General features: G+C 37.0%; 1 protein-coding gene across 2 annotated transcripts in view; it reads right to left on the bottom strand.

Annotated features, from left to right (window-relative positions):
- LOC150093900 (interference hedgehog-like) overlaps window positions 1–23,619 on the bottom strand; it is a 247,420-nt gene that overhangs the window by 94,167 nt on the left and 129,634 nt on the right. For both annotated transcript variants that reach the window (XM_090412904.1, XM_090412903.1), the window contains exon 11: window positions 5,268–5,423. In XM_090412904.1, coding sequence (XP_090269030.1) covers window positions 5,268–5,423 — 156 coding nt within the window. The remainder of the gene's footprint in view (window positions 1–5,267; window positions 5,424–23,619) is intronic.

Here is a 23,619-nt window from a genome sequence, read left to right on the forward strand (position 1 = left end):
TGTTTACTCTTCTAATACTTAGTGATACGACATCATGTGGCTCGTTTTCTATGAATGATCAATTGTTCGTATTCCACCTTGTTTTTTAAAACTATTCCTATGTAGCCACTGAAGATGGTCTGTAATATTCAGACCGAAATATTTGGCAAATTAAACATTATTCTTGTGTAAATGTGCATATATTTCTAATCATTATGTCACAAGTATCATTAAGAATTAAAGTGCCTATTAGAACCACTGATGAATTAATGAATGATTAATCCGATAAAATCCTCTCACTAACTTTAATGTCTCTATCATATCGCCTCCTTTCCTTCCTTCCACCAAACTCTGCAATCCACATTTTTTCAACCTCTCTCCATAGCCAGCAGTCCAAAGTCCTGATATTGTCTTAGTCACTCACCTCTGGACCATATCCAATGTCTTCACATCACATTGAAAACAAGGTGATCAGATTTGAGCACAATAGTCCAAGTGTGGTTTGATCAGTACTTTATGATAGTGGCACAAGCACTTCCTTATCCCTACATGCTGGAGTACTTCATATCATAACAGCACTATGATGTGCAGCCTTTGCAACACTAGCAATATGCCCTCTAAACTTCAGTCTACTGTCAACCATTACTCCCAAATCTCTAATCTCATCCACCTCCTGCAGTATGGCACTGTTGATATAGTACACAGTCTTATATTTCTGCACTCCAAAATGAAACACCCTGCACTTATTGATATTAAAACTACAACCTCACTCCTTTGTCCAAGTAAAAAGTCTATTCAAATCTTCCTGAAAGGAATTAACATCAGCAGTGCTACTTATAATTCTTTCCAACTTTGCATCATCAGCAAACAACTGCGGATCACCAGTCAGTCAACATGATATATTGTTTACAAACAAGTTAAACAGCAAGGGCTCAAGAACAGAACCTTGGGGCATGCCACTGGTTATTCCCCTTTTTTTGAGACACTGCTCCATCATACACAATCAGCTGGTGTTGTTCAGAGAACCAATCGATCTAACCAATATACTATCTATTAAATGCTTTTGCAAAGTCCAAGAATATTACTGTATATGATTCTCCCTTATCTAACACACCCATTATCCTATCATAAAAGGCAAGTAAATTGCTAAATCAGGACCTACCCTTTATAAATCCATGCTGACCATTATAAAAAATGTTATGTCCATCAACCCAATCCTGTATTCTATTTCTAGCATCTCTCCAATACTTTGATCACAACTACAGTTATACAGACTGGTCTATAATTGGAAACTTCTCTATTGCCATATTTATAGAGTGGTACTATTTCACCTTCTTTCCGGTTCTTAGGAACACTACCCACTGAAAGACTTTCATTAAATAACCAGGCCAAGGGCATAGCTAACTGCAGTGCACATTCCTTAGGAATACATGATTATATGTCATCTATTCCCACAGCCTTATTAACATCTAACCCAACCAACACCTGATACACCTCTGATTCTTTTATTTCCAATTCTCCTAATATTTAGGAGAATTGGAAATAAATGATGTGGTGCGGTATGATGTGAATTGGAAATAAATGATGTGGTGCGGTATGTAGAAGGGAGGCAATACTTGCCTCCCTTCTACATACATAACAATTGCAAAGGATATATTCCACTATATCCTTTGCAATTGTTATGTTGCTGCCATGACTATCCACCAGTGTCATCCTGCCATAATTATTCTTTCTCTTGATTGCCGCCATATAGCAAAAAAATTCTCTTGAATTATCTTGTTATATATATATATATTTTTTTTTTTTTTAAATTGGGAATTTACTGATCATCGGACGTCTTACACTGTAGTTGCACTTTATAAAATTGATACTTGCATTATATTTTATTTTGTGTTCCACTGTTGCTATCATATCAAAGATGCCTTTCATACTTAGGCAAAATGTTTACATGTAATAAATTTACTTCATGTAAATTTAAATTTCCATCTTCAATTTTTTACAAACACTGCAAAACCTACGCCAAACCCAGAAGAGGCTTATTAAATTAAAGATGCCAAGAAATGATATTCTTGGTTTATCCTTTATTATTATTATTACCCAATGAAGTCAAAGACTCAGCTCAGACTTATCCAAGTGTAAGCAAACAAAGTTTGCCCATAAAGTATTTGCACGACTAAGTTACTTGTATATAGAGGCTAATGATTCACATTAACTGCCTTAGTAAATATAGGATAAACCAAGAATATAAGTTTTTAGCATCTTTAATTTAATTTATAACCAGTGGAAAAATTCAACAACTTGCTCTGATCCAGAGTATTTTAGGGAAATATATGAAATCTCATACTTCAACCTTGGTATTGATCTGATATCTTGATCAATCATGATCTGATCTGGTGATTCACTACCAGGAGAATCATTGAGATTTATCCATCCTATCTTTAGTGACTTTAGGTTTGAGGCTTCTCTGGAGGCAAGTACAGGCTAGTTACTACACTCATTCTATTTCTCTCTTCTTTTTGTTTTTTTTCCTATCTCTTCTCTTAACTTGTAATTTAAGATTCCACTACGAACTTTGAATGGGCAATGCCCAGTGGGAAAACCTAGAGTACGAACAGACATTTGTACAATTCAGAAGTTTTTATGACTTCTTGCAAATGAAATGGCCCAATCGATTCCAGGTTGAGCTTCAAAAGGCAATAACCGCAATAGACAAGAGTCTCAGACTCTGTACTCACAATCTGGCTCATATTTATTCCAAGAAACAGATGAGGAACAAGACAGGTTCTGTAAAGTGAGAAGGAAAAAACGACACAAAGAACCAACACCAAATGAAACTGCAACCCCCCCCCCCCTCATGGAACAGAAACAGAAACAAACCAACATAAAAAAACAAACCTGCTATTTTAATCAGAGAATCAGGGCAAACAGTGAAAAGTCAGTAACAGGAATAACCTCCAAATCAGCATCTAAAAGAAAAACAACAACAACAACAAACTCAACATCAGAACAATGAAAGATAGGAACCATTAACATAATTGATATCAATGGATAGGAAATCGAACTTGCAGATGAACTGGAAAAGTACCACCTGCATGTAATTGCTGTTACTTACTGAGACAAAGAAGAATAACTATAGAATAACACATATGCCAGAGTAAATAACTTTTTATTATGTAAATATTTCATCTTATGTATCATAAGACATCATCAGTACAACTAACAAATAATGACAGGAATTGAATTCAAAAAAAAACAATAGTACACATGCTTAAATTGGAATCCCTCTACGTATACAGTTGCTTGTTCATGGATTAAAAACTTCTGGGCTAAAATTACTTAAATTAAATTAAAATATAGCAGATAACTTATTGAATACAACTGAGGATAACAATTTCCCAAAGTTTTGGAATACTGAGACAGGCATTTTGATTAAGATTAGGTCTATGAAGATAAACTTCATGTTTATATGTGGTTAGCATTTTCAATTCCATATTGTACAAGGCCAGATTTGTGAGGTTTGATGAGGCAGATGTGGTCTTGATGTTCAGAGATATGTTTATTTATAGATCTTCCCGTTTGTCCATAGTAAGATAAGTTATATGAACATGGTACTCTGTATACGCCAGGTAGCATCATTGGCGAGAGTTTGTCTTTTGGAGTAGGTAGCAAGTTCTGAATTTGGTTGATAGGTTTGTAGGTAGCAATGAGTTGATATTTTTTCATAATTATTGCCACACATTCAGAGATGCCTTTAATATGTGGTATAAGAGTCCTGTGGACTTCTTATCTAGGTTGATTTGTAGGAGAGTGGTTAATTAATGTTTGGGTTGTTATTGGATTATATTCATTTAGTAAGGTGTTTCTTTGATAATTTCCAATTCTTGTTTTAAGGATTCTTCAGAAGAACAAATCCTGTGTGTTCTGGATACAAAAGATTTTATGATGCCATATTTTTGAGATGGACAGGGAGCTGGTGTATTATTATTATTATGTGACACCTCCAGGGAGTCCGAGGACTCATTGCAGGAGGGTAATCTACTCTGCCTCACTAAATACATCTCACCCTCTCCACTACTACTTAATTCTCCTACTACGGCACTACTACCATCAATGCCATCTACCGCCCATCATTCCCACCATCAACAACAGTATTTTTTGTCTATAAATTGCATGTGTTCTGAGGGTCGATTTGTCTGTACGCGGGATGAAAAACTGGAGTTTCTGGGAGATAAAAACCTTGCTACCTCCATATGAGATCAGCTAACTCACCTTCAATTGAAAAAGCCCATATAAGGATTCCCCTCAACGACCTGAAAAAGTTGGTTTTCAATAGGGTAGACAAAAGTGGAGATGGATCCATCTTGTTTGTGCTGGATGTGTACTGATCTGGGGATGCAGAGTGTTTTTTTTTTTTTTTTTTTGTAGAAATAAGTAGAGTTCAGGTTCTGTGTGACTCCAAACTGCAAAGACATCATCAACATGATAGTTTTTAGCCTTACAGCTGTCTGGGGGTAGCTATATATACGCCACCATCTAAGGAAATGATTATGAGCAAGGTGGTTTTCCATTGCCTTCCTTGCTGTACTATATCCTATGACTGTAGCCTGTGTGTTCACGGGGCCGGTTTGCCTGCTTGCAGGATGAAAAACCTCAGATAAACTGGTGGAAAAACCCTGCTGTCCATGCCCAAGACCAGCTAACTTGGCTATGGCTGAGGAAGATCCTTAAGCTCCGCACGTCGCCGATGGGAATCGAACCTGGGACACTCCTTCCCCAGGCATATGGTTGCGAAGCGCATAACCACTAGGCTAACGACGCAGACAATTCCACTATATCTGACAGAAATTTTTGGGTTAACAATTCTATTGTTTCTTTGTGAAGGATATTAGTGAAGAGGGAACAATGTCAAAACTTACTAATCTGTCTGTATCTGAAAGTTTAATGTCTTTTATCCTTGTCAATAAAAATTCTATGGAATTTTTTTTTATCGAAGAGGTGATGGAGAAGGAGGTAGACAGGAATGTTGATATTTTATATGCAGGACTGCCGATAGAATCCACAATAGGTCTGAGTAAATAATTATTTACTGTGGAATACATGTTATTCTATAGTTATGGATACCCCATAACTACAGACTAAAACTGGTAAGTTCCTACTAAATAATAAGTATAGGATGTTACGTTCATGCAATAACAATCGAGAAAAAGAAGAAATAGCAAGAGCATTCAACATAGATTAAATCTAAAACTATTTAATTACAGATTAAGTAAAAAGGTGATCGGAGATACCTTCTTTGCTTTTTTTCTTTTTCTTCTTTCTCTTTTTTTTATCAATATCTTCATCTAATGAGCCAGGACTAGTCTCATGATCATTGTGGTGGCTACTATGAGTGGGTAAAAATTTATCATACAATGGTGATGAATCTATTCCATCAAGTCCATCATCTAAACATACAGAAATGTTAATTAATTTATTTTCATAATTCAATAAGCAACTAGTTCTATAAAATACTTCCTAAGTTATATAAACTGTCACTGCATATACTGAAAATATTATATGGCAATAATTCACAGTGCTGTAAGTTAAAAGATGTATATAAGATTAAATTAAAGATACCAAGAAATTGTTTTCTTGTTTAATCTTTTATCCAAGTGTAAGCAAACAAAGTCTGCACATGAAGTATCTTCAGAAATAGACTATTTGTAAATAGAGACTAATAACTTTATATTAATTGCCTTAGTATCCCATAATGCAAAGCACATATCCTTTTGGGTGGGTATAATGTTATGCATTATGGGAAGGGCCAAGGTGTATAAATGCTATGATTTTAGACTGTGGCCCTTCCCATAATGTACAAGAAATCAAGAGGATACTCCAGTGTCAAACTTTGTTTGCATTACACGTGGATAAAGGATTAAACAATAATATAACTTCTTGGGATTTTTAATTTATAACCAAGGTGAAAAGAACTTTCTCCAACTTGCTCTAATCTGCATTTTAATAATAACATGTTATACCTTTTCACTACTCATATGGGATATATATAAATTCTGCATTACTTCAACTTTGATATCTCTTCTGGGTCCCACTGATGATATTTTATTATTTTTGTTATTATTACAGGCAACTCCAGAGAGTCCTTAGACTCATCGAGGGAGGCCCCAAATCACGTTCATCACAACTATTTCTCTTCTGGGTCCCATTGATGATATTTTGTTATTTTTGTTATTATTACAGGCAACTCCAGAGAGTCCTTAGACTCATCGAGGGAGGCCCCAAATCACATTCATCACAACTATTCGACATTCACACAGTATCTATCATACCTTGCCTTAAACTCATTCACTGTCACAGCACCCACAACAAACACTGGCAGCTTATTCCACTCATTCGGCACTCTAAAAGTAAAGAACCCAGCTCTAACACCCTTACTAACCATACTCTTGCCCAGCTTCGATGGATGTCAGCTAGTCTTCCCACCACCAGCCCTGTTCTCAAAAATATCTTCTGAATTAATCTTATAGAAACCCTTCAGTAATTTGAATGTCTCAATCATATCTCCCCCTCCTATCAACCAATTTCTGCAACCCATAAATCCTCAACCTGTTCTCATAAGGTTCATTCCACAGACCTGCTATCATCTTGGTCACTCGCCTCTGGATCCTCTCAACCTGCTCCCCATCAAGTAAGAAACCTAGGTGACCAAATCCGGGCACAGTAGTCGAGATGGGGTCTTATCAAGGCTCGATACAGAGGAACAATAACATGCTTATCTCTGCTCTTCAATGTATTCTTCAGAAACCAAGTGATTTGATGAGCTGATTTGGCCACTTTTGGAATGTGCCCCCTAAACTTCAACTCCTTATCCACCAACACTCCTAAATCTCTCGCCTCATCAATTTCCTGGAGTACAGTTCCACCAATGTAGTAAACTGCTGCTAATCTTTTCATCCCAAAATGTATAACCTTACATTTTGCCACATTAAATTGACATCCATTCTCCTTAACCCAGACCTCCAATCTATCCAAATCATCCTGCAAAATTTTGACATCATCTGCATTCACTATTGCCCTACCCAACTTTGCATCATCCACGAACAAATGAACTGTTCCTCTCAGATCCTTTCCTATATCATTTATGAATAAATTAAACAGCAGTAGTCCAAGAATAGATCCTTGTGGCACACCACTGGTCACAGGCCGTCGTTTGGACTCTACTCCTGAATAAACCACTCTCTGATATCTCTCCGTCAACCATCCTCCTGTCCATCTCACCAATCCTATATCCATCCCCATATGCTGCATTTTACTGATTAGAATTCCATGTGGTATCCTGTCAAAGGCCTTAGCAAGGTCCAGTAGAATCACTGTAAACCCATCACCCTTATCCAGTTCAGCCATCACTGTGTTATAATACGTGAGCAAGTCACTGAGACATGTTCTGCCCTTCACAAAACCATGCTGTCCCCGATACAGTATCCCATTTTCATCTATCCAATCTTGTATTTTCCTCTTGACTATTTTCTCTAAGACCTTGATAACGATTCCTGCTATGCTGATTGGCCGGTAATTTTCAACAGCAGCCTTGGAACCACCTTTATGCAGCGGAACTATTTTCCCCTCTTTCCACTCCCTTGGGACTGACCCAGACCCGAGGCTCAAATTAAACAAAATGGTCAAGGGCACTGACAATTCTTTAGCTGCTTCATGTACGACACGAGCTGGTATACCATCCAATCCCACAGATGTATTGACATTGGGGTTCTGTAATAGACTATTTACCTCTACTTCATTCATCACAATTCCAGTATAAGCTGTTGGTTCTTCCATTCCTGCAATGTCACCACCTGGATGATATACTCTTGCAAAGTGCTCGCTCAGTAATTCCACTATATTGACTGATTCAGTTACCCCTACCCTCAGCATTTTTTAAAATCATTCTGCCATGAACACTTTTCCTTTTACTTGCAACATACTGAAAAAACTGTTCAGGATTCTCTTTAGCTTGCATGGCCAATATTCTTTCATAATCCGCTTTTGCTTTTCTTACCCCTTGTTACCTTTCTGGCCCGAGCTTTATACTGTTCCTGCACCTGCAGGTCACCTTTCTCCTTAAATTCTCTCCACAATTGTTTCTTTATTTGCAGCTCACGCTTAATGGTGTTATTCATCCATTTAACCCCTACTTGATTTATTATTCGGACTCTTGGTATACAGTCCACCATTGCATCCTGCAAACACTTCTTAACCACCTCCCATGCATTATCAACATCCAGCCCTTGCAGGATGTTGATAGGAGTGTGATTAGCTCAGTGCCATGGCATGTAAAACTGCAATGGCACTGAGCTAAGCACACTCCTAAGCTTGTCATATTTACCAGCCCCGGTAATCCCACATGTACCCTGTCTTAATTGTATATTCCACTCCTTTAGCCACCTCCCAAGTCATGAGCCACCTTATGATCACTTATGATCATTTTAGCCACCTTATGATTACTCTCACCAATTGGTGGCAACATGGTCATGTTCGTTACAGTCACATTCTGAGATGTGATTACTAGGCCAAGCACTCTCTGCCCCCTAATATTTTCCATTACATGCTGTCGCAGATAGTTGTCCCTTAATAACCGCATAAAATCCAATTCCTTCCTTCCATGTGCCCTCTCCTCCTTCCAGTCAATGTTACCATAATTGAAATCCCTCATAATAATTACCCTCCTTCCACTCATTTCTTCTATTTGCCTATTCATACTATCCCCACCATCTATTCCATCACCTGGTCTATAGCAGTACCCAATTGTATATTTTGTTCTGCTAGCCTCTATCTCACACCAAATAGCCTCAAATGTGCTCTTTTTTCTATCCTGCAGTTGAACTTCTATACTCCTTGGCTGCAACTCATCGGCTATCATCAATAACACTCCTCCCCACTTTTTATTCTCCCTGTCACTCCTGAACAGGTTATACCCATCACATTCAATCCCACTAGCTTTATCATCTTCTGTTAGCCATGTTTCACTAATACCAACAACCTGTGGCCTGGAAGTGCCAACCAAGGCCAAAAACTCCTCCTTCTTGTTCCTAATACTCCTGGTGTTACACCTGATATCTTAGGAATATAGTATTCTCAGCCATCATGGTGTAACATGAAGAATAAATATCATCATAAATTAAAACCCCTGCATAAAAAAATGAATCATTTAATGGAAAAATTCTTGCATCCAGTAATATGTATAAAACGTAAGGGTTGTTGTTAAAGTAGCTGATAAAGGAAGGAATGTATTAATATTGTAATATGACTTAAAATAAGGAATTCTAACTAAATAAGTAGCTAACAAAGGAAAGTACAGATTAATATTGTAATACGATAAAAAATGAGAGAGCTAAGTAAATAATTACAAAGGGGTGAGTCATAAAATACGTTATGTGAGAGATTAAGTTATTAAGTAGAATTCATAGAAAAAGTTTGAAAGGGGATTAAGTCAGGCTAGCACAAGAAAAGCAAAGCTATCGCTTAGGGCCGATCCCCGGATTGAAACATTGAGAACGGTCTTGCCGATCAAATGACGTTTGGCGAGAAAACGCCACCCTAATTGGTCGATGATAAAAAAAAAAAACAAGTAGAAGGAGGAGAAAGGAAGTAAGAAAAGGTGCCATTAGGGGAGCAGCTATAAAAGGGTTGGTAACCCCCCCAGAGGGGACTCTTTTTGGATAGTCGCTTTTGGCCTTGGAATTTGGTTTTGGCTCTGGTGGAGTTCACGGGGTTTTCCTGAGTGGCGACAGGGGTGATATCTCCTTGTCACAACACGGAAACGAAAGTGAGCGGGATTTCGATACCTATGTTAGCTAGAAATTTGTCTGTGAAAAGTATCGTGATTCCAATATAGAACTGTTGAAGTTATACTAGGACTTTAGTATATGATAGAATGTGTTATGTGTAGATTGACTAGTGTTAAAGATTTGTGAATGATTAAGAGTCCTAAGGTATTTTTGCATGTCTGTTATATTGCACAAGATATTTAAATGACATAATTGTGTGTTAGTGCAAATAACGGTATAACGGAATAATGTGAATTAAGTAATTACGTATCCTAAGAATTGAATGCCTAATATAATGTATAAAATAATTGAAATGTCACAAGTATGTGTTAGCAGTGAATAATTTGTTAATCTACTTCAGTATGAGTAATCAGATAGTGTGAATTGATCTAATTTGTTCACATCAGGTGAATTTATGAATTAATGTGTATGGCGGCATAATCACAAATAGCCATATTGCTTGTAATAATTTAATGTTAGTCTATAAGTATTTTAGTTTAGTATTTGAATTGTACCATGTTTAGAAACTTAATAAACCTTTTGTTCAATGATAAAAGAGTTGTCTGATGTTGCTAATCCAATGCACCGCTTAAAATCATCGTACCTAATCACACAGGAAATTTAATGTTGAGGAAAGAGATTAAGAGTCACAACTGCAATAATATTTAAATACTAAGAGATATATTCGAGATTGATTTTCTCCCTATTTATGACAACATAAATGGTGCAGTTGATAACCACTTGAAAATATTGTACTTAGTCACGCGGAAAATTTAAGTTGAGAATCAAGTTAAGTGTCACGACTGCAATAGTTACACTTTCAGATATATTTGAGTTCTTTCTCCTTGTTTATGTATGAAATATCCTAAACTAAATATCCCAAAAGGCGCAGTATAAATACAAATATTAGGGGTACTACGGGAAGCAATAACTTAGATATTGGTATAAGTTTTGGTAAAATCTCGGGCATAGAAGTTAGAAGAATATAGATAAAAGGAATTTGTAAGATTAGAGTAGAAATCGTAAATTGGGACGCAACACTGGCATTAGTGTACATGAATTGCAGAAGCCCATTAGTCCCATCCCTACTTTGATGCCTTATACTAACTATCCCATTCTGATTTGTTGTCCTTCGTACTCGCTCGGGCATATTATACTCATTCATACACTCAACTGCCTCCCTTAAGTCTGCATATCTACTCCCCCCCCCTTAATAAATCTAGTTTTCCTGAGTCTGTACATCCACTTCTTTCATCAACACTTTTTCAAGCCTCCATACACCAAATCCATTCAAATGTAAGCCATCCATCTTATATAAATCCTTTTGCCCATCGAACTCACTCCACACATCCACACCACTCTCCATGCATAACCCGTGGTTAAAGTCATTGGCAATTATGGCCCTCCTTCTAAACACTTCACTGTCATGCCGCGGAAAAATACTCGCCATCCTAACTCTCTCACTCTTCTCTTTTGCTACCTCAAGTAATTCCCTCACATCCGCTATCATTTCCATTTTGTCTTCTCTCAAATCATTTTGAAATTTTGATAATGCTTGCCTTTGGGCTTGATTTCAGGGAGTAGAGACCAGTTCTGCTTACCAGTAGATTTTTGCATGTCACCAAGTAGAGATACTGATCACTTTTGGGCTCACTCAGTGAGATTTAAAATCTCACTGAGTGACCCCCATGATCTATGAGAATACTCAGAGGTTTTTGGAGCTCTAACTCGTTGCACTTTAACAATAAAGATCAAAACCAGTAGGGTAGTGGCCCTTTTCATAACGCATAGTATTATACACCAGAAAAGATATTTATTTTGCATTATGGGATACTAAGGCAATTAATATGAAGTCATTAGTCTCTCTATACAACTACTTGTAGTAGTCTAGACATAAAGACATTCCACTTCCTGAAATACAGCTTTACCAAGACAGTGTGTAGTTTCTGTACTCCAAAGTATAACACCTTGTAATTATTAATATTAAAACTACAACCCTAATCATCTGTCCAAGCAAAAATTCTATTAAAATCTTCCTGTAGAGAATTAACATCAGCAATACTCTTAATAATTCTACTTAACTTTGCATCATCAGCAAACGTTTGAAGATCCCAGTCAATCCACATGAAATATCATTAACAAATAAGTTAATCAGTAGGGCCCAAGAACAGAACTGAGGAATGCCACTGGTCACCTTCCTTTTCTGAGACTGCTCCATCATACACAACTTGCTGGTATCTTTCAGAAAAATCAATCTTCAATTCATCTAAAAAATATGTTATCTAATCCCATCTTCTGCAGCTTATACACCAATCAGTCACATGGTAAGCTATCAAATGGCTTCGCAAAGACCAAGAAAATCGCTCTGTATGAATCGCCGTTATCCAATACATTTGTCACCTTATAATAAAATGTAATCAAATTGCTGAAGCAAGACCTACCCCCAATGCTTCACAAACCCATGCTGACCATCATAGAGAATCTTATGTACATCCTGTATTCTATTCCTAACCAATTTTTCTGACACTTTGACAACTGCAGATTGGTCTATAATTGGAAACTTCTGTCCTAGAACTATACTTGTGGAGTGGTACTATTTTGCCATCTTTCCACAACTTAGGAATCTTCTGCATTTCAAGACTTTCATTAAATAACTAGGTCAAGGCCTAGTCAGTCCAGTCAAGTCAAAGCCAAAAGAACATATTGACATATTGACACATATTCTTTAAAAATATGTGTCAATATGTCATTCATTCCCACAGTCTTATTAACATCCAATCCAAGCAATATACCTCTCTGATTTTTCACCTTTAATTCTCCTATTCCACTATAATATAAACTGATGAAATGTTCATTAAATAATTCCACTATATAGTCTACTCTGCTTTCATAACTATCCACCAGTGTCAACCTGCCATAATTATTTTTTCTCTTGAATGCCACATAACAAAAAAATTCCTTTGTATTAACTTTGACTGGACTGACCAATCTCCTCTCATATTCTACTTTTTCTTTTTTAACCATGTTTGTCACTTTTCTGGCCTGTAGTTTATATTCTTCATGCATCTGTTCACTACAAACTGCTTGTACCTCCTCAATAACAACTTCTTCTGTAACACTGCTTGTTTGATTTCACTGTTCATCCATCTCACTCCTACTCTGTTTATTTGCTTAATTCTTGGTATGCAGTTATGCATTGCTTGTGTTAGATACTGCCTTATCATATCCCATACAATGTCAATATCTTTTTTGCACAATTCATCAACCCAATATACTGATGCTAGCTTACTATTGAGTTTCTCATAATCTCCCACCTTATAGTTCTGCATATATACTTTCTTGGTAACAACTTTTTTTCTGTTTGACTACATTCTAAACCAATACCTCATGATCAATCTCACCAATTTCATCAGTAATTCTTAAGATTTTGGAGAAATTAGTGAGAAATCATATACAGCACTGAGCAGATGAGGGTAATGTTACCTGTGAGAGTCAGCATGGATTTGTTAAGGGACACTCATGTTTTAGTAATCTGATTGCCTTTTATAATAAAGTAACAAGAGCAGTTGATGAGGGAAAGGCATATGCTGCCATTTTTTTTTAGATTTTACAAATGCATTTGATAGGGCACCACATGATAAGCTGATTTATAAGTTACAGCACATTGGAGTACATGTCAGATAGATTGGCTGTGTGACAGATATCAGAGATTTGTATATTATTATTATTATTATTAAACAAGACCTCATGGAGTCAAAGACTCATCTAGGAGGTCCTTTTATCTTACACACACATCTCATCATACCGTGTCTTAAACACATTCAAACTACTTGCAGACACCACGCTCTCAGGCAAGGCATTCCAATCATTCACAACTCTGCACGAAAAAAACCTGCCTCTCACTCCCCTACTCACACCCTCTTTATACAGTTTCCAGGTATGACCTCTGGTTCTCCACTGATCTCCCACTATTCTCTGTAGAACTTCTCCACCATTGATCCTATAACAACCCCTTACCAACTTGTAGGTCTCTATCATATCTCCCCTCTTCCTTCTCACCACTAGACTCTGCAAATTACATCTTTTCAATCTTTCCTCATACTCGACATTCCAGAGGTCAGAAACTACCTTAGTCAGTCGCCTTTGGACCCTTTCCAACATCTCTTCATCCTTCTGAAAACCAGGTGACCAAATCTGGGCACAATAGTCCATGTGTGGCCTAATCAAAGCCTTATACAATGGAACAAGAATCTCCCTACTTCTACACGTCAGTGTCCTCCTCATCATTCCCAGAAGTCTTTGTGTTGTCTTCACAATTTTGGCGATGTGTCCCCTAAATTTTAGATCCTTATTCACTATCACTCCCAGATCTCTTATTTCCTCTACTTCCAACAATATATTCTCACCAAGCATAAATTCTGCATCCCATGTTTGTTTTCCAAATTTTAAAATCTTACATTTTGCAACATTGAACTCGCATCCCCATTTGCTTGCCCAATCACTCAATTTATTCAAGTCTTCTTGCAAGGCCACAACATCTTCACTACTCTTTATGGTTCGTCCCAACTTTGCATCATCTGCAAACAACTGAATATCTCCATTCAAATCTTCGCCAATATCATTAATATACAAGTTAAATAGTAATGGCCCTAAAACAGATCCCTGAGGCACTCCACTAGTGACTTTACTTTTCCTGGATATTGCACCCCCATACACAACTTGTTGATACCTATCAGATAGCCAGTCTCCAATCCAATGCACTAATCTAATATCCAACCCCATCTGCTCTAGTTTGACTGTCAACTTATCATGAGGTACTCTATCAAAAGCTTTTGCAAAATCCAAGTATATTACTGTGTATCCTTCTCCTCTGTCCAAGGAAGCAGTCACTTTATTGTAATAAGTAAGTAGATTACTAAAACACGACCTCCCTTTAGCAAATCCATGCTGTCCATCAAAGATTATACCATTGTTGTCAACCCAACTCTGGATTCTAGTTCTCACAAGTTTCTCCAACAACTTAACCACAACACCTGACACACAGATAGGCCTATAGTTTGATGCTTGAGTTCGATCACCTCCTTTATGAAGTGGCACAATCTTGCCCTCCTTCCACTCTTTAGGGACTTGACCAAGTGCAAGACTCGTATTAAAAAAATACGTCAAGGCAGGTGTCAACTCTCTGGCACATTCCTTCAGAATACGCGGTGATATATTATCAAGTCCCACAGCCTTATTTACATCTAGTTTACTCAACTCCCCAAACACCTCTTGCTCACTTACAGTCAGTCTCTCCTCCCCATCATCAACTGCTCTTAATCTCTCCATGAAGTCACATTCACAAGATTGAAAGATCTTTATGAACTGCTCATTAAGTATCTCCACCACACATTCTGCAACAGCTGTCTTTATACCATTTCCTCCAATCAATGTCATCCTTCCATAATCATTCTTTCTTTTGCTGGCTACATATCGAAAGAACTCTCTAGGATTCTTTTTAGCTTCATTAGCTAACTGCTGTTCATACCTCTCTTTAGCTACTCTCACCAACCAAGTCACTCTCCTTGCCTGGTCTTTGTAGAACTCATGAAATTGGTTACTTCCACTTCTCTTATGCTGCCTCCACAATGCCCTTTTTCTCTGTATTGCATGCTTAATCTCTTTATTCATCCATCTCACACCTAACTTATTTAACCTTCTCACCCGTGGTATACATTTAGACATTGCATCCACTAAATATTTTTTGAAAATCCCCCAAGCTGCATTGATCTCTTTTCCAGCTAACTCCTCATTCCATGCTACACCTGCAAGCTGTCTCCTGAGCTCTTCATAATCACCCCCCTTGTAGTTCCACATATACCCTTTTTTCACAGGGGTCCTTGCACTGCTGGCAACCACCCAAGTAATCACTCATGGTCACCAACTGGAGGATGATTTGATACCTCATTGATAATTACATCCTCCGATGAGATGACCAAATCCAAGACCCTTAATCCTCTTGTGCCCTCTGTTACATACTGTCTGAGGTAGTTATCCCTCAAAAACTCAAGAAACTCATTTTCTTTACTTCCAGTTGCTATCTCTTCATTCCAGTCTATATTGCCATAATTAAAATCACCCATAATGATCACCCTTTTCTTATTTGCTTGGCTTATTTGACTATACATTTCACTATCACCACCATCCACATTACCAGGTCTATAACAACATCCCACCAAGTATTTGATTCTATTCACCTCTATCTCACACCATACTGCCTCAAAACCGCTGGCCCCATTTCCCTCTTGCATCTCTACCTTGTATGGACATAACTCTTTCTCTATCATCAATAGCACTCCCCCTCCCTTTTTACCCCTTCTATCCTCACGAAACACATCATACCTTTCCATCTCTATTCCTGTCAGGATGTCATCCTCATCTAACCATGTCTCACTTATTCCGACAATCTCTGGGTGCACAGACGCAATTAATGCAACCATTTCATCCGCCTTGTTTCTTATACTTCTAGCATTGGTATACAAACACAACAACTCATTTCTGGATCTACAGCTCGTTCCACTGATACCACTCACTCGATGTGATCTCTCCATGCTGGACTGGGGCCATTTCCCTTTCTGCTTCTTCATTTTAGAACCCTGTTCAATTCCATCTGTTTCCTTTTGATCCCTGATCATCCCATTACCTTCCTGCCTACATATTCTTTCACCTCCTCTTGGAGCATCCACCTTTCTCACGCTGTGTATCCCTGTCCACCCTGAGCCTCGCCGTTTCCCTGCTCCTCTTGCACACCCATTCTCTCATTTTCTATACTCATACCACTCACTTCCACATTGATTTCCACTCCTTCGATCTCTCCTGTCTTACTCTCCTGCTCTTCCACATCACTCCCCTCTCGATCTGATTCATTCTCTCTATTCACTTCTCTACCTTCCAGCAGCAGTCTCTCCAAGCGACTCACACCATAACCACTCAAATGCAGTCCATCGCTCCCATACAGCTCACTTCGTCCCTCAAACTCATTCCACACATTAACAAACTGTACTCCCATCTCCTCACACATTTCAGCCAGAATATCATTCATAATCCTTGCTCTCTGCCTCATTTCACCACAATCATACCTAGGCAACACACTGACCACCCTTCCTGTCACACTATTCTCCTTTATCTTTCCAAGCAGTCTCCTGACATTCATTTTGACATGCTCTTTGTTCTCTCTCAAATCATTCGTACCAATTAATACAATTAACTCTTTTGCTCGTTCCCGCCTCATATTCAATGCCTCAATCACTCTACTCATTTTACCGCCTGGAAAACATACCTTGTGCATTTTATCCTCTAGCACACCTTTAATAATGGAGTCGCCATACAACGCCACTCGCTCATCTTTTGATATCTCTTTCATGCCATCATGATTTATTTTAATAGTTTTGACCTGAATTCTCTTAATTTCATTCCGCATCCATTTCATTTCTTGCTTCATCCAATCCAATTCACCTTCTGAACCTCGCGACACATTCACTCTATCATTAAATCTTTCTAACTTTCTAACTCTCGACCCCCTTTTCTCACTTTCCCTCTCATTCAACCTTCTTTGTTTCCGTACTTTCGGTCCAACATACGTCCAACTTTCACTATCATTCTTCTCACTTTCACTCTCACATATCTTTCTTTGTTTCCGTACTTTCGGACTAACATGCGTCCAACTTTCGCTATCATTCTTCTCACTTTTACTGTCATTCATCTTTCTTTGGTTCAGTACTTTCGTTCCAACATGCGTCCAACTTTCGCCATCAGTCATTCTTTTTTCACTATCATTCATTCTTTCGATTTTTTTTACTTGCGATTTCTGCACCACGCCATTTCTACTTTCATTCGTTCTCTCAATTTCGTTTCTTTCTGCCTCACTTTCGTCCCTTTTAACATCCGTTACGGTTGTCAAATCGCTCTTTTTCTTTTTTCCTGATTTTTTAACATTTTTTCGCCTGTCTTTCTCGCCATCCTCTTTCAAACGTGCACTCGCGACACAATCTGTACTAGCACTTTCTGTCATCAACTTCATATTCGCATTCATCAATTCCTCGTTCAGGTCACACTTCGCACACACTCTTCTTCCATCCGCACCAAACATCCACAAATCATTTATGTAGTCGAAGGAATACATATAACAGACCTCACACTTAACGAACCGACTGAAATCCAAATTAAAATCATGGAATGACAATGCCGCCGCCATTTTTTTTTTTTTTTTTCTCTGCAGGTTACTAGGTCTAATATTAACGTTTTCGTATTTAGTTTAAGCAAGAAAAAAAAACCCCACACTAATAATATCGGTAGCGTACAACGTTTACAGCCGCTCTTACTTAAACAATTACGCATATATACTTAATTATTCCTAGTAAAACTTATCTGAATCAGGAGCTCTTCAAAACACGTTCATAGCGCTTGACCCACTAGCGGGTCAAGGGAGCAGTATCCAGAAAGCAGGTTACAAGTGGGGACCCACAGGGCTCAGTACTGGGATCTATATTGTTTAATCTTTATATCAATGACACTGTGAATGGACTGCAGTTGTTTGCAGAAGATGTGAGGTTAGGAAGGGTTATTGGTAATAGTGCAGATGTGGTAGCCATTTATGAGGATTTTAATAAGATAGGCAAATGAATGGGATATTAGTTTAATTCAACTATAAACTCTTGAAATTTGGGATACACTGATGGGAGGCTCCATACTCCTGTGGAGGAAGTGTGTGTGTGTGGTGGGGGGGAACCTTGGTGGGATGATTGATAAAAACTTGGAGTTCAAGGGACATACTGCAAAAGTGGTGAAGGTAGCCCAGAGGATTGCTGGCAGTACTGCAAAGGGTGATGACCAGGAGGATAAAAGGAGATAGGAGATAAAAGAGATAGGAAATAAAACTAAGTACTTACCACAGCTATATACAAGCCACAAGTATGGTTACGCTATGTAGATGTCTGTCATCTGGCCCCATGGACAAGACACTTTGGATGCTTTTGTCGCCTACCTAAACAGCCAACACCCCAAAATTCACTTCACAGTAGAAAAGAATCAAATAACTGTTTACCTTTCTTGACACATTAGTCACCCGCCTTTCAGATGGATCACTATCCTTTTTCTATTTACAGAAAGATACCTGCATAAACAATCACATCATCATCCAGTCCACAGTACGGCATTTTAAAAACACTTACACACACAGAGCCAGAGCCATTTGTTCTAACGATACAGCTCTGACCACTGAACTCCAATACCTGTGCCATATGTTCTTAGCCAATGACTACAATCCCTACAAAATAGATAAAATACTACATAGGCCCATTACTCAGCCCTCCCCTAATACACAAGAATACAACATGACCATTTCTATTCCTATATCAGAGGTACATCGGGAAAAGATAGCCAAAGTATTGTTGAAACATGGCTTTCACACCACTTTCAAACCTCATGTTAAGCTGGCAACTCTGATCCGCTTGCCTAAGGATAAACTTCACCCTTTAGCACACCCAGGAGTGTATGAAGTTCCTTGTGACTGTGACTTGGCCTATTATGGGCAAACAGGAAGATCAGTAAACATCCGCTGCTATTACTATGGCAAGTCGGGACTGGCAGACCACAGTTTGGACACTCCTTCACACAGTTAAAGTGTATGAATGAGTATAAGATTAGATGGAGGAAAATGAATGTGCTATTTAGGAGTTGTTATAGATCTGAAAGATTATTTTTTGAGTCAGCAATGGCTTTGAAGAATTCTACCAACCTTAACAAATATGGTAGCATTAATTTGCTAAAAATTTGGGAGATGGTTATCCTAAGAAAAAACTCCTGGATAGCTGCTGCTGTTTTTTTTTTTTTTTCGTTAGAGGGAGCCAAAAATAGGACTTTAGATCTTTTGTCTTTTACAATTATATTGTTTCACTCACTCACTGTCGCGTATACAAGTGTGTTGTGCTCTGATGATGCTGAGTTGAAACTCAGCGAAATATTAGCGTTAATAAAACATCTTTGTGATAAAAGTGTGTGTGGTGTTGTTAATACCGTGAAAAATAAGTCATGGAGAGATAGGAGAATTGCAATTCCATTGTATAAAGCTCTGATCAGATCACACCTTGACTACTGTGATCAGATTTGGTTCCCAGTATTTGAAGGGGATAAATTATCTTTGGAAAGAGTGCAGAAGCAGATAATAAAAATGATATCACATATGTACACTGTTAGTTATGAGGATAGACTGGAGGAATGTGGACTGCAAAGTTTGGTAGATAGAAGAAGAAGAAGTGATATGATTGAGACATTTAAACTGTTGAGAGGTAATTACAGGGAATATATCTAACAAAAAAAAACAACAACAATAAAGACATGAGCTATTCCTTACATAAAAGGAGTATCTGAAAGAATAAGAGCTTCCCAAATATAGACAAAATTTCACTTGTAAATCATCCATCCAAAACGTTCAAAAGTTTATTTACATCTTCCTTATTTTAGCTCACTTCCAAATATACCCTTCCCTGATACCATCTAAGGCACTTTTCTAACTTATGCTTTGTGTCTAGAAAATACCACATGCAACTTTTTTTAAGAATTTATTATTTAATTACTAGTTTCATAAGTCATTTTTGTGTATCTTCCTGAGATTTAAAAATAGAATAACAGTTGTGAATTCAGAAATCTCTCTGTGTATAGATTTTTTTTATTTTTTAATCTGAAGAAGTACACAAAAATGTGTACAAAACTAGTAATGAAGTAGTAATTTCTAATAATAATGTGTTTGTATTTTGATGAATGCAGAGAGATGGCAATATGAAATTACATTGTCTGCATAGCTAAATTACTCAATATAAAAATAAAAAAGCTGCATTTTTTCAAAGTCTTATTCTATTTTTTTTTTACATTCCTGCTCGTGATATATAAAAACTCTCAACATATAATTTGCTTACATACATATTTCAGGTGCTAAAAATTTATGTCTTGTTAAGTGGATGTATCAAATACACTGAAAGATGTAACAAAACAGTACAGGTTTTCTTCTTTTTCTAAAGGCTGTCTAAGCTGAAGGAATGAAAATAGCTGAATGGGACCCTTTTTTTTTTCTCCCACCCAGCATCAAGAATCTCTCAGAAAAATTTAAAATTTTTATTTGGTCCCCATAATTTTTTTTTTTTTTTTTTTTTGGGGGGGGGGGCTTCAAATTCAGCCATTTTTAAGTTTTGCAAACTTGAAGGCAATTTTTTTTTACAGGAGAAACACTTCAATGAAGATGATTTGGGGCATTTATATTTCACTCCAGGTATAAAAGAAACACACACACACACACACAATCAAATTTGTGGATTTGAAAAACTTGGTTTGTCTGAAGTTGCAAATAAGAAATTAACAAAGTATACATGCTGAGCATTAAAATGGCAATAAAAAAAATCAGAAATTGGACATTCTGGGAATCTACTGAATTAAAATTGCTTCCATAATTAATAGGATGCCAAGAAAAATCTACATATGCATAAAAAATTTCTTCCATCTAAAGGATAAGGTGACAAAATAAACTTGCATTCATCAAAATCAAAAATTATGAAGACCCCAGCACCTTTGATGATTTCACTTGAAATTACCCATGGTGGGGGAGAAGGGAGGGAAACAAATGCACATTACCTATTGGAAAAGAACACAAATGAGAGATCAGATTCACTAATTACAGAAAATTAGACCAATCAAATTATGTTTGAATAGAAATGAAAAGAGATCTGTGAGGACCTCAATCAGCCCTACCTCAACAAAAATGATGTGATAAGTTTTCAGAATTTGGATAGTCCACATATAACTTTTATAAATCCTAATCAATTAGCATAGACTTTTAACAATTTCCACTGTTCAATAACATACATAATCCCTCCTAATACATATCTATGAAACATCAAGACTGACAAGATCAACATTTCCAGATAGAATTCTAGGCTGCCAACATTTTTGTTACCACAGTGTTCTAACTAATGCTCAAAGAAAATCAAGAAGTCAAGACCAACACCTCTTTGCATCTGGGATTGTATGCTTCTAATAATGGCTCTCCGGTCACTAAATATCCAACTCTAGTTAATGCATTAAGTTTTATTTTATTGTTATTTATTTAATTTTCCCATTCACCTCAGGAAAGGTTAGAGCCAATGGTTATCTAAATCATTTATTCTGTAGTTTACCATAGTGAGAAGTAAATTTGCTTGTGTTTGTATATATAAATTAAGATTACTATCATCTATAGTACATAAATATGTGTATACTACAGTGATGGTGATGTTTATATGAAGACAGACACATTGCAACTAAGTTTGCTTTGAAAAGTAACTGTAATTAAATAATTAAAGCAGCAGTATATAAGTCTGTTGATTTTGTTTTTTCATAACAAAGGCTAAGCATTCTGTATCAGTGAAGAAAAGGATTCACAACTTCCTCCTCCTCCTCCTCCTACTGTATAATTTCATTAAGTAAATCTTGTCTCTCAATCACTATTTCCCCTTTTCTAACCAATCTATGTTCAATATATATACTCTCAAAATTAATCCCAGAGCTGGTTATGCTTAATTCATTTCTATTATCCTCACTTCTGTTTAACAGGAATAAGAATGCTGACCTCTTTGATTATTTATCTATGAAAGTTAACTTCACATGGTCCTGCTATGCAAACAATGAGAATAATACAAACTGGCTATGCTTTTCTAACTCTACAGGAAGCTCAATTATTTGCTGTCATTAGTAACCTAACACAAATTGTTAACATACCTATCAAAATAACAGATAATCCTGATCATTCCCCTAATCTGATGGACTTTCTCTTCATCAGTTCCCCATCACACAGTACATGTTTCTCCTCTTAGCAAAGTCTAACCAAAACACCATCCATGTTCCCTTTCTAGAAATCAACCTTCTCTCAGCTTGTGTCCTACAGAACTATAACAGTGCCAACTGGGATAACTTCCAGACAAGCCATTGAAAAGTTTGGAACACTTATTTCATCGATCCTGATATTTCCAAGGCATTTGATAGGGTCTTACATGTGATTTTCTTAACAGCTTGTGGTAAGAAAATCAGCTATCAACTTATTATCTAAATTCTTTCTGCAGCTTTTCTTTCATCATATTTCTCTGAGAACTTCTTTATTCATTGAGCTAACTCTAGATATAATATAAAATTAAATTATGAGGATGTCATTCATTGCTATATGTTTTCCATTAAACAATGTTTCCCAGTACTACTTAATATCTTATCATAACACCCAAAGTTGATTTGTTTTTGAAATTCCTGATGCTTCTAATCATCCCTCCTCTTAGTCTTAATTTCCCTGCCAAGGTCATGATTCATCATTAATCACCTGTCCAATCTCTTCTAGTAAGTTCATATATACGTGTGTGTTTCACTGGAAGGTTTGTGCAAAGAAGGCTCCAGTTTCAGATGACTTTTTTGGAATAATTAATTGTAAATAGGCATGTATTTATGAATAAGAGTTGCTGTAAAAGTTGTGCACTTTCAGTGTTTCTAGTGTGTGGTGTGTCTGTTTAAGTCTGTTTATGAAATTGCTAAACTTAAAGCTTAGTATAGTAACTAGCAAAGGAAAGATGGTGGTGGCTTTGTCTTTGCAGGAATTTAATTTTGATTTCAATCATTTTATGAAATGTGAGGTGTGCTCAGTGGTGAGCTATAAGGGGCTCGCCTAAGCCCTTTGTTAAATTTTTTTCAAATTTGCGAGTCCCTTGTTCTTCTTGTTTACTTTTTTATTTTTTCAAAAAAACAAAACAAAACAAAACATAATTTTTTGAAATAT

Source organism: Typopeltis vanoorti, chromosome 23 (assembly GCF_054136105.1).
Source record: "Typopeltis vanoorti isolate ZY-2024b chromosome 23, IOZ_Tvanoo_1.0, whole genome shotgun sequence".
Taxonomy (NCBI): Eukaryota; Metazoa; Arthropoda; class Arachnida; order Uropygi; family Thelyphonidae; genus Typopeltis; species Typopeltis vanoorti.